At 50.1% G+C, this 12,021-nt stretch overlaps 1 protein-coding gene across 1 annotated transcript; it reads right to left on the bottom strand.

The window, feature by feature from the left end:
* Window positions 1-73: 73 nt before the first annotated feature.
* Window positions 74-3,215, bottom strand: LOC308438615 (alpha-1-acid glycoprotein 1-like; the record flags this gene model as incomplete). Its single annotated transcript, XM_080940082.1, has 6 exons — window positions 74-177; window positions 1,461-1,564; window positions 1,701-1,808; window positions 2,356-2,426; window positions 2,640-2,782; window positions 3,099-3,215. 6 exons carry the CDS (start codon window positions 3,213-3,215, stop codon window positions 94-96), a joined length of 627 nt encoding a protein of 208 aa, XP_080796208.1. The 3' UTR covers window positions 74-93.
* Between the last annotated feature and the right edge of the window lie 8,806 nt (window positions 3,216-12,021).

Genomic DNA, 12,021 nt, shown 5'->3' on the forward strand with positions numbered 1-12,021 from the left:
TATTGTTGCAGAGATAGAACTGAAGTGCACAGGGGTGGGGGGTCAGGGGGTGGGTGGGCATAGGGGCAGCCCACAGAGTCGAGAGAGCTGAGGTCACGCCTGGCCTTCCTGAGGATCCTTCTTGGTGTCCTTCTCCAGCTCGAGATGTTTCTGCTGCTGCTGCTGACTGCACCTATCCTAGAAGGTACCAGGGAAGAGAGAGCAGAGTGACTGTGCCAGGTGTGGTGGCACAGTACTGAGGCAGGAGGATTGCTAGGAGTTGCAGGGTAGCCTGGGCTGCAGAGTGAGACGCAGAGACAAAAAAAAAAAAAAAAAAAAAAAACACCGGAATGAACAGAACAAAGCAAAACCACAAAAAACAAAAACAAAAAGGCCCAAAACAAAAACAAACCAACAACCCCCCCCCCAAAAAAAACCAAATGAAACAAAACAAACCTTGCAAAGTAAGTAACCCTGAAAGACAGCTTAAATCCAATCCCCAGAGCCCCCTAGAGAACGGCTGAAGAGGACATGCCCCCACACTTGTCCTCCAACACCCACACACATTTATGGCATGCTTGTGCAGGTGCATTCACACACACACACACACACACACACACACACACACACACACATGCACGCACGCACTAGCAATGAATACATTTTGGGAGAGGGGTACAGGGTGGGGGCGGTGCACAGTGATTGATTAGAAAAGGCAGGGTAGCATCAGCCTTGAGAACCACAGGTCTAGGGCAAGTCGTTCCCGGTCTCTAGGTTCCAGGTTGTTCACCCCAAGAATGGAAGCAGAGTCTCCCAAACAGAGGCATTTTCTGAACAATGCTATACTGCCCACAGGTGAAGGCTGATGCTACCGCCCCGCCCATTGGGGGGTGGGGAAGGCAGGCTGGGAAGGCACCTGCCCCCTGTGAACCCGGGCTCTGGTGACGCCAGAAAAGGCTGGTGGCCAGAGACTGGAGTCACAAAAGTATTAAACCGCTCTCAAACTAAGTGCAAGCTGATTGGTTGGTCCCATGGCCTTGGCTGGGGAAAAGCCAAAGCTGAGGCAGCCCAAGTTTAGAGAGAACATCAGGAGGACTCTGTGTGGGTTATTCCTGCCTCCCATCAAAGCCACCGGGCACACTGGAGTTGTCGTGGCACAGAAGACTTCGACCACAACTCCTGCTTGTATAGGTAGTGAAAATGAAGGACAGGGAGAAACCTGGATCCCTGGCACCAGCTGTTCCCTCTGTCACCTGTCCTAGCCTTGCCCCTTTTATCCTCCACAGTCTTTCCAGGATCTCCTACTTAAGCCCACCCACCTCAGGCTCACTGCCCATCTAAGATCTCTGCGAATCTCAGCTGTAATGGGGGCAGGAGAGTTCTTAACAAGATACCTGCCTTGCTGTGCTGCCTTAACCAGAAGCTTACCCTCTCTGAGCCTCTAGGGCCGCTGAAAATGGCACCACCGCCTCTTCATTTACCTTTTTCCAGTCGACGTACAAGATTTCTGATTCATCCATGCCAACATATCTGACAGCCTTCTGGTATACCTCCCGCAGTTCCGGGGCAATATCTGACTTTTTAGCTGCAAGGGAGAAAGGGGTGCGGGTGCACCGCGTAAGGGTCCAGCAGATGGGAGGCCAGGTAAGGATGTGGGATGTGGGTGGGGGACCAAGGTTAAGGCCCAGTGGAGGTGGGGTCCAGGGCTGTGAGGGGCTTACCATAGAGGGCCAAGCCCCGCTTCTTCTCATCCTTCAGGTCAAAGGCAAGCATGAAGGCCCCGTGTTTCTTCAGCACTATCAGGTGGGCAAAGGTTTTTACTCCTTCTTCTGCAGGAGGAAGGGCTCCATGAGTCGCTGTCCCCGAAGGTGAGGATAGCATGGGCGTGGCTATGGGCAAATGTCTGTGGCTCCCTGGGGGTGCCATAGGCTCAGCTTCTGCTGGACGCCAGCCTTCACTTCATAGGTATGGAACGACTGGGGCCTTGGTGGCAGGGCGGAGGGGAGGTGCGGTGGGTGGTGGGGTGATGTGGTGGTGAGGCACAGTTAAAACTTCCCCTTAGACATTAAAACACGCCCCCCTCCCAGGGACGATTAAGAGCTAAGGAGTGTCTGATCTGGCGCACCAGCATTTGGTTGCCTCTCTGCTGTCCCTGGCAGCACGGAGGTGTAGCTGACGTCACTGGCTTCCCATACCATGGGTCCCCACTCTGAGCTCACAAAGAATCATACAGAGTGGTTAAAGGCTGGCCTGGGGAGCTGGACTCTGGTTTGAAACCTGCTTCTCCTGGCAAGCCTCATAGAGTCACTTAGCAGACTTAACCGCCCTCAGATCCTCGCGATACCCTCCCGGAGAGCTGTGAGTTCGCACCCTCACCATACTTGGAGAAGGTCCCGTTCTCTCTCTGAAATTCCAGATGGGTGGAGTTATAGATGCACTGGCCATTTCTAAAAAGCAAAGAGAAAGTGGGCAACTGAGGCAGGGGGGTGATCTGAGCAGCACAGGGTGGGGGAGGGGGCAAGAGGCAGGTGGAAGAGAACTGCTGTCCCCATTCCTGAAGGTGGGTGGGGAGACCGGGCAGAGGCAGTTTGCTCAGGTCTCTAGGCATCCCTGGAATGGAGGTCGGGGCCCCGGGTTGGTTGGCTGCCGCAAGGACTCACAGGGTCTGAAACTCCTGAGTCTCTAGCGTGTCGTTTATCAGGTTGAGGGTAAAGTTAAAAAATGCCGTCTGCAGCGTTTGAATTGCCTGCTTGTACTTGGGGTTTCGGAAAGCTCCGCCCATGTAAAACCATTTGCCGGAGAGCTGGAAAGAAGCAGGCACACAGAGGAACGAGGGTTTGGAGCGTGGTCCTCGGAGGTCAGCAGTGATGAGGGGCGGGTAAGCCATGGCTTCTGAGCCATCCACGGGAAGACTGCAGCTCCAGGATGGGATCCCATGGGCAACTCAGCCACCCTACTGCTCTGTCCCCTGCTAAGAGGCCTCAGAGTGATGCTTCTGGGTTTGGAGGCAGGGGGATGCCACCGGAGTCCCCAGGAGAGGGAAGGGCAGCACCAGAAAGCCCGGGGGGGAAAAATAGCCACCTACAACGGTCAGGCCCAGGTCCGGGGCAGGTACTCACCCAGCTCAGGGTCTCATTGGTGATAGGTGTGCCTATGGTGATGTTGGCATGTTCTGGGTTCTGAGCTCCCAACAACGGCAGGAGGCTCAAAGTGACAAGAGCCACGTGCAGCATCATGCCGGAGACACTCAGAGGCACCAGACCCAGGAAGAGCCAACTGGCGGCTGGAGGGTGCAGTGACTTTTATAGCCAAGGTGTGGGGAGGAGACGGGAGCAGAGCCAGGGCCTGCCAAGCCGTGGCACAATTTCACCAGCACTTGGGAAATGTCTTGCGCAAAATGTTCCCCCGGGCCAGCTTTGTGCAGCTCCCACAGCCTGCCAGTCCTGACACCTGACACAGGCTCCTGCCCTATAGCTGCTAGAAAACCAGAGTGGTTGATTGAGAGGTGGGTACAAGGCGAGCTTGGTGACACGTTCCCCGTCCTAGATTTTAATATAGGTCCCAGCCATGGTCCCATCAGGCAGTGGAGCTGTCTATTAGGAGTAAGATCTATACATAAATCAACCCCTGAGGATGTTAGGAAGAGGTGTCAGGTCAGGGTTGTCAGGGAATTTAGAAGACAGGGCGTCAAGAATAAAGATGGATTAGTTTCCAAATAAGTATGATGCTCCTTAGGACCCCTACCCAGCCCTGAAGCCAGCCAAGTGCCCAACAAAGATGGGTGAATCTGAGTTGAACATCTAGTCCGGCAAATCTCCCAGTACCCACTGCAGGAAAGGATCTGTCTGTGAGACCGTGTGCCCCATCCAGGATCTGCGCCCAGCATCCGATAATTATCTGGTTCTAGTTCCTGCCTGACATAGCCTGGTCTTTGTCCCCACGAATGAATGCTCCCAAAAAGCATCATTACGGATAGGCATGGAATTACTGCTGGGAGCTCAGCCTGGGACCACACAGGGAGCTGTTTCAGAACTTCAACAGCAGTGAAAGTATTGGAGCACGCTCACAGTTTGGGGATCTATTTCCTGTGTCATCCACACATTTTCTGATTTCGCCTTAGTCAGGGTTATATTGTTAACGATGCATAACGTGCCGTTCATTTACTATTATTCTAATTTCATGAGGACCTTTCTCTAACCTGTGGCATTTGGTATTGTATTTTCCCCTCACGATAAGCAATCCTGAACAACGAATTACCTTTTCAAAGTACTCTGCCACCTAACAGAAAGCAAAACAAAACGTGAGTCACACCCCGTATCACGTGGGTGAACGATTCCAGCGGTATTATTCAAAGTAGACCCTAGCTCGAATCTGTTAAGTGCCTACCACCGGGAAAATGAGAAAATGGATTGTGACATTTCATGCAAGAACAGTGTTGCTTAGCAACAGAGGAGTGAAATACTGATGGATTTGACAATACAAATGAAGTTCAATGATGTAATCGCTGGCAGATAGCCCAGAGGTCGGATCATGTGATCCTGTTTGTAGAACGTTCCAGAAGACTCCACACTAATCTGTAATGATATTAATCAAGTCAGTGACAGGGATCACCTAGGGCCAAAGCAAGGGGCCACAGATGGTCCTGAAAGTGCCTCATAGTGGTGTGCCGTTCAGGGCCCAGGAGAACTGGCTGAACTGGAGACCCAAAATGTATGTTTTGTTGTATTTATTTAGACTTAAGAAAGTTTATCTCCTCTCATAGGAGAAAAAAAAAATCATAACCATGATGTCTTAGTTAGGGTTTCTATTCCTGCACAAAACATCATGACCAAGAAGCAAGCTTGGGAGGAAAGGGTTTATTCAGCTTACACTTCCATATCGCTGTTCATCACCACAGGAAGTCAGGACTGGAACTCAAGCAGGTCAGGAAGCAGGAGCTGATGCAGAGGCCATGGAGGGATGTCACTTACTGGCTTGCTTCCCCTGGCTTGCTCAGCCTGCTTTCTTATAGAACCCAGGTCTACCAGCCCAGGGATGGTACCACCCACAATGGGCTGGGCCAGGGATGGTTCCACCCACAATGGGCTGGGCCAGGGATGGCTCCACCCACAATGGACTGGGTCCTCCCCCTTGATCACTAGTTGAGAAAATGCCTTACAGCTGGATCTCATGGAGGCATTTCCTCAACTGAGGCTCCTTTCTCTGTGATAACTCCAGCTTGTGTCAAGTACACAGGAGGAGTCCAAAAGCACCAATGATATGTTCTTTCCCAATTTAGCAATGCACAGAAAACCAGAATCTCTCTGTTCCCTCTCTGTCTCTGTTTTCTCTCTCTCTCTCTCTCTCTCTCTCTCTCTCTCTCTCTCTCTCTCTACTTCCCTCCCTCCCTCCCTCTCTCTCTCTCTCTCTCTCTCTCTCTCTCTCTCTCTCTCTCTTTTGCACTTGCGCATGCACACACACACACCAGCACACACTGGTGGATTTGTTAGACAACATTTAAGTTCATCTATCTATGGAAGGCTGGTTCTGATAGCCAAGGGTGTAGTCTAATCTCTCAGCACTGCTGCAGGGGAGTTATTCTCCACATCTGAGCCTTGTGCTGAGATCTGACTGCCAAAGGAGACAAATGTGGCTTCAGGGAATAGGGGAGATTTGGGAGAACCCAGAGGGGGAAAGTTCCTTCTACTTTGCATAAATAAAGTGAACTGTTTCATCACGGGCTCTTGCTTCAGGTAAGGACAAAAGTCCATCTCTTACAAAGTAGGCTGTGGAAATACTTCAGCATTGAGGCCAGGCATCGGTGCAAGGTGCCAAGAACCAGCTTGACCATGGCTGTCACACACTCAAGCCGAAGACACACAAAGGAGGTTCTAGACACTGACAACCAAAGCCTGAATGTTAGCCTTGTAAATAATTTCTAGTTGTACAAAACTTAAGGACAAAATATGATTCATGAAATTAGTCCTCCAAATGTATACTTTAATTTTTGGTTTGTTTTCATTCATTCATTCATTCATTCATTCATTCATTCATTTACTTTAAATCTGATCACAGCTCCCCATCCCTCCTCTTCTTCTATTTTCTCCCTTTCCCCTTTTCCCATCCCCCCTTCCTTTCTCCTTAGAAAAGAGCAGGCCTCCCATGGTTATCAACCCGCCTTGGCATGTCAAATTGCAGCAGGACTAGGTCCGTCCTCTTCTGTTGAGGCTAGACTAGGCAGCCCAGTTGGGGGAAAGGGATCCAAAGGCAGGCAACAGAGTCAGAGTCAGCCCCTGCTCTTAGTGTTTGAGGACTTGAAACGGTCACCTCCTGTAACCAGGCAAGACTTCCAATGGAGGGATGGGTACACCAACCCAGCTACAAAACCTTTGACCCACACTTTTTTTTTTCTGCCTAAAAAATGTTCAGGGATAAAGAGGAAGCAGAAACTGGAGAACTGATGCAACTTAAGACCCATGCCATGAGAGGAAGCCCACCCTGACACTGTTAATGATGTTTTCAGACAGGTGTAGTGTATAGATTTTAGTTACCCCACTTTAAGCTCTGGGGCAGGTCTTTTGGATCCTTGGGTGAAAGACATACACACATTAGCTTATCTTTATCATGTCTTGTTAGCTCAGTGGCTGGACACTTGTAAGCCTCCCGAGGCTAACATGTCCTTTCCTCTAGTACTCCTGACTAAACACCTTCCAAATCTACCTTTAGCTTTGTGGCCCAGTTACCTTCTGTGATGCCCATTGGTCTTTGCTGCCCAAGACATTTCTGGGTTGCCCTTCCGTGGGCCTCTTTTCCATCTGTCTATATTTTGGGTAATCTCCCCTGCAGCTCCGAGTGTGTTCCATCTCTCTCCCCCAAGTATGGTGATCTCTCTCTCTCTCTCTCTCTCTCTCTCTCTCTCTCTCTCTCTCTCTCTCTCTCTCTCTCTCTCCCCACGTGAGCAATTCTAAGGGTCCCGCCCTGTCTCCCTTTCCCCAGCCATTAGCCACTGGCATTTTTATTGATCGATCAAAAACCAACTGAGGACAAGGGCCTTCAGCATCAGTACATTCATATTCCTGATCAAATCAAAGCATCAGAACCACCCTTCTACAGACAGGAGCCTAGCATTGCTGTCCGAGAGGCTTCACCTAGCAGCGGAGAGACCCACAAACATCAGGCTGAGCTCCAGGAATCTTTTAGAAGAGGGGAGGAAATATTGAAGGAGCCAGAGAGGCCAAGGACACCACAAGAAAACCCACAGAGTCAACTAACCTGAGCCTATAGGGGCTCCTAGAAACGGAACCACCAACCAGAGTGTGCACATAAGTAAGAGGTGTGCAGTTTAGTTTTCCTGTGGGACAACCAAACATATACATTACAATACCAGCTTTGTTTGCACACTTTTGCTTTAGAACAGTAAGATCTCTAGATCGCTGGTGCATGGGTCTCCACCGGTTCAAGAGCAGGAGTTCACTGGGTGGCCTGCATGGGCAAGGGGGACTTGGAGGGAAATGCTGTTCTTTTTGTTAAAAAGGGTGTGTGGTTCTTGCTATCCTCATGGTCACTTAGGTTGCCCCTTGGAGTCTGGTCACTTGCGACTGACTGAGTAACTCCTCCAAGGACACCTAGCGCCCAGCACCTGCCCTCCTGGGACTCTTAAGCACCTTACAGATGGAAAGTCTTATCCTTTCTGTCTCTCTGTCCCTGGCATAGTGGCTAAAGTCCGTGGGAAAGGAGAGAGGGGGAAAAGGCCCCTGTGTGACCTTAGGCAAAGTACTTAACTTCTCTGTGCTTTATGTCTTCGTTTGTAATATAGAGACCACCACACTGACTGGGTTCCATCGGTTCTGAGCTGTAAGATGTTTTTCCACTGATGGAGTAACCTTCACCGTCAGCTCAGTGACACACTTGGATGAAGACAGGTAATGAAGAGGAAAAATAGAGAAAGCCAGACCTGGCTTTGTTCAGCACACACACGGGAGTCCATATTTAAAGGCACTAAAATGCAGAAACATGCCTATCACTGGCTCAAGAAAATAGTCTATAGCCTTCCAGTATATGGGTGAGGAAACTGGTAGCACAGAGAGGTTAAGTGTGCTGAGAAAAGACACACAGCAGGAGAACTCAAGTGACTTTACAGCTAAGATTCGAGGACTCCTCTCACCTCCTGTAGCAGCAGCCACGAGGGGAACTGCTGGTTCTAATCAGAACTTGTGGGTCAGGGCTGAGAAAACACACCAAAAGACTGTCGGGACAAGCCTAGGTCCTGTTAGAAGATACTGTCAACTTCCAAAGGACTGACCTCTACGGACTCCCTTGTCTTGGAAGCTCATCACGGCACACGGCACACACCTGAGATGAAAACATAGCACACTTTGTCCTGGTACAGGGGGTGTGGCCAGTGAGCAGGAAGCACCTCCCTCACTATGAACGTGCATGGTACTTTTCCTGGCTTGAACCATCTGTAGCTGTCCCCTACAAATTTTTTGTTTTTTTTAATGGCAAAGGCAGGCCCATCTCAAGACCCTGCCCCAGGCAAAAAGCTAGACCCAGAACTTTCAGTGTCTGTCTGTCTGTCCTCCTCTTTCCTTCCACAGGCTGCTGGACATTGTTGGGGTAAGCTGGCCTTGGCTGTGTGGACAGACCAAACAGGCTTAAGCTTTTCCCAGAAGCCCAGCCTACAGGGGAGCCCATCTTGGTAACTTCCAGACACCTAGGTTGAGCAATGGAAGATTAGGAAATGTAGGAATTCTGGCTTAGTGAAAAAGCTACAACCTGCTCCTTCTGGGAAAACAAAACAAAACAAAACAAAAACCCCAAAAAGCAAAAAAACAACACAACTGGCCAGGTCACAGTTCCCCATAGAGCAGAACCAGCCTCTCCTGCTGGCTCCCTGTCTCCTGTGTCCCAGCCGTGAAGCCACAGAGAAGCTGCTGACACCGCCAGGGTTCTGATCCGCAGGCCAACCTCTGTTCTGTGTTCCTGCTCTGCCGCCTGCTCAGCTTGGCCCCAGGCTCCCATTGCAGCTTGGGCTCCATGAACCCTCGTGGCAAACCAGCCACTTCTGTTGCTACCCTGTCACCTGAAGGGAATCCCTGGCTCTTCCTGACACAGATGAGCAAGGCGTGTTTACCTCCCTGCAGCCTTGGACCCAGAGCCACACTGACGCCTGTCTAACTGTGTCAGTAGTCGGGGTCCGTATTACTCAGCACACACAAGTGTCTCAGACCAGTAACTTTCTCCCACACCTATTCTCCTAGGCGATGCTGTGAATTCTCTCACATGAAGATGCTACTCACTATACCAGAAGGGGGACACAGTCCTGTCTGTCATCCCACGAACGGGTCACTTGAGATCTGTCCGTGACAGATGCAGTCAGTCTCAACGACAGCCATCTTGAATTGTATGCACCGTGACTACTTTTGGGTGGCCCTTCTCTGTTTCCCTAGCTTAGTTTCTCAGCAAACTGTAAATAGGTAAAAGGTCAGCATGGTATGTGTTGTTCTTGTGCACATGTGTGTGTGTGTGTGTGTGTTCATTTATGCATGCATAAATGCATGAGTGTGCATGTGTGTGTATGCAGGTAGAGGCCAGTGACTTCGGGTGTCTGCTTTATATTTTGAGGCAGGTTCTCTCACTGAACCCGGAGCTCATTGATTTGGCTAGGCTGCCCAACAGGCCACAGGCATCCTCCTGCCTCCACTGTCCTTTTGCTAGGATTGCAAGTGTGTGTACCACCGTGTGTGACGTTTCGTGTGGGTCTGGGAATTGAACTCTGGTCCTCACCCTTGCTCAGCAAAGCATTAACTGACTGAGTCATCTTCCCAGCCCTTTCAAACCAGGGCCCTTGTGGCAGGAACGTACCCTTCCTTCTCACCCAAACTACAACTGTTCACTTGGTGCTGCTGGATCCAGGACCCGCCTTTCTGGAGTAGATCCCCAAATCAATTGCACCCCTTTACAGCCCACTTCTTTTCTTTGCTCCCTTGGCACCCGCAGTCACCTCCTAACATTCTGGGGTGGGACCACGCAGAACAATACGATGTAACAGTGTTGCTGTCAAAATGAATAAAGAAACAATGTATGATTCAACATCCCGGCAAAGCCCTGGGCCCTGAGTGTGGAGGGCAGCTGAAAGGGGAGGGGCTAGGACAGCTCAGAGCTTAGCGGATTGGATAGAGAATGGCTCTTCCTGTACTTTGACACCCACCCTTAGAAGTGGGCAGAGGGCACTTCTGTTGTCCTGAGCTTTAAGCTCTTAGCCCCAGTGCCAGCCTCCGTCTCAGCAGGACACCCTCCACGAATCGAATCTTCCTACCTCCTGCAGAGACGGCCTTTGAGCGGCGGTGAAGAAGCATCAGACCACAGACCCATCTTTCCATTGCTCAGTTTTAAATATTTATTTAAAAGTCCAGAAGGGGATGGGAGAAACAGGACCCGCTGGGGGTTTGAACACACTGACATTTAGACGGAAGTGAAAGGACAACAGGGAATGCACACCAAGGGACAAGGAGACAGCAGGAGACACAGGGAACAGCACTCAGATGGGGATCGGAGGACAAAAAAGCACGTCTAGGCTTAGGGGACAGGCCAGGGCACACAGGCAGTATGCGGGGGAGGGCGGGTGGAGTGAGGTATTAAATAATTAAAACTGAATCCAATTCCCCCACAAGACACGATTTTAGAAACACACAAATATAGATCTTTCTTCTAAAAAAATAATTCCATAGTTATAATAACTTCAAAATCCAATTGGGGTCCTGACTTGTTTAGGTGACATGGAAGACAGATGGGGTTCCCATAATTGTTCCTTTCTTCCCCACCCACATTGTCGCTGATGGGAAAGAACACTGGGTTTCTACACAGCTGTGCAGTGACGGGAGAGCAGAAAGGTCGGCTGTACTTGCAAGGCCAGACTCCTGGGAGAGAAGACTGGGGGACATCACCTGGCTTCAGGGATGGCTCTCTACTTGGTCACCTTCAAGATCATCCCTAACCAAGAGGTCTTCTCTCAGGTTTTCTAAAGGGAACCAAGCCCCTCCAGAAGCAAGGAGGACCACGTCAAAATGCCCCCTCAAAAGACGTACCCTTCAAAGCCCAGAATTAGCAGAAATGTTTCTACTTCTGGTTTCTGGGAGGATTTTTGTTGTTGTTGTTTTTTGTTTTTTGGTGTTTTTTTTTTTTTCTTTTCATTTCTTTTCTTTTCTATCTTTCTTTCTTCTTTTTCTTTTTTTTTTTTTTTTTCAGCGGATTACACGGGCAGGCGGGGGATGCTAGTAACATTTTTAACTCCTCATTTGGAGGAGGGAAGGTAAGTGGGCAAGGCCCTGATTAGAAATTTTCTTTAAAGCCTGTGGCAACAAAAATAGTAGCACCTTCAGAATCTTAAATAAGTTTCTTTTTCTTCTTAAAGAAAATCACATACATTACAAGAGACAATTGTGAGCACCAGCGTTTTCACAGTGGGAGGTAACACAAGCCCCCCAGCCCAGGGGTCAGTGCCCTAGTCTAGGGGCCAGCACCCCAACCTGGGGGATCTGCCTGTCCACACCCCCAGCTTCTCTTGTTCTTCCTCACCTCTCCCAAGTGAAAAAATAGTAACACACCTTCTCTCTGCTTAAATAATATATATAGATAGATTTCTTTCTTTCCTTTTTCTCCTCTTTTTTTCCCCCATGTCTCCTTCCTAATATTGCACATTGAAAGCTCCCTAAGCAGGGACCATCTGGTAACATGCCCCCTTCCCTTGAGGTGGCATCAATGGTGGGGTCTTTGGGCAGTTGGGGAGTAGGGATGTCTACAGAGCTGGGCAGCAGGCCATGGGCTGGACTGGGCTGCAAACCTAGCTTGCTTCTGACTGGCTCTTTGGTTGGTTCTGGGATCCGTGGTTCGCCAGGACAGCCTCAGACCTGTTACCCCTTCTCAACTCCCACTAAGCAGATAACAGCAGGGACCTGCACCAGGGTCCTAAGACAAGGGCCTGCATCTCCTGGGACCTGGTGTCCCTCATCTCTTCCCTTTCCCCACAAGGCTTAGACAAGCCTAGAGGTCAGGGGTCAGAGG

Source organism: Micromys minutus (genome assembly GCF_963924665.1).
Source record: "Micromys minutus genome assembly, chromosome: 28".
In the NCBI taxonomy this organism is placed as follows: Eukaryota; Metazoa; Chordata; class Mammalia; order Rodentia; family Muridae; genus Micromys; species Micromys minutus.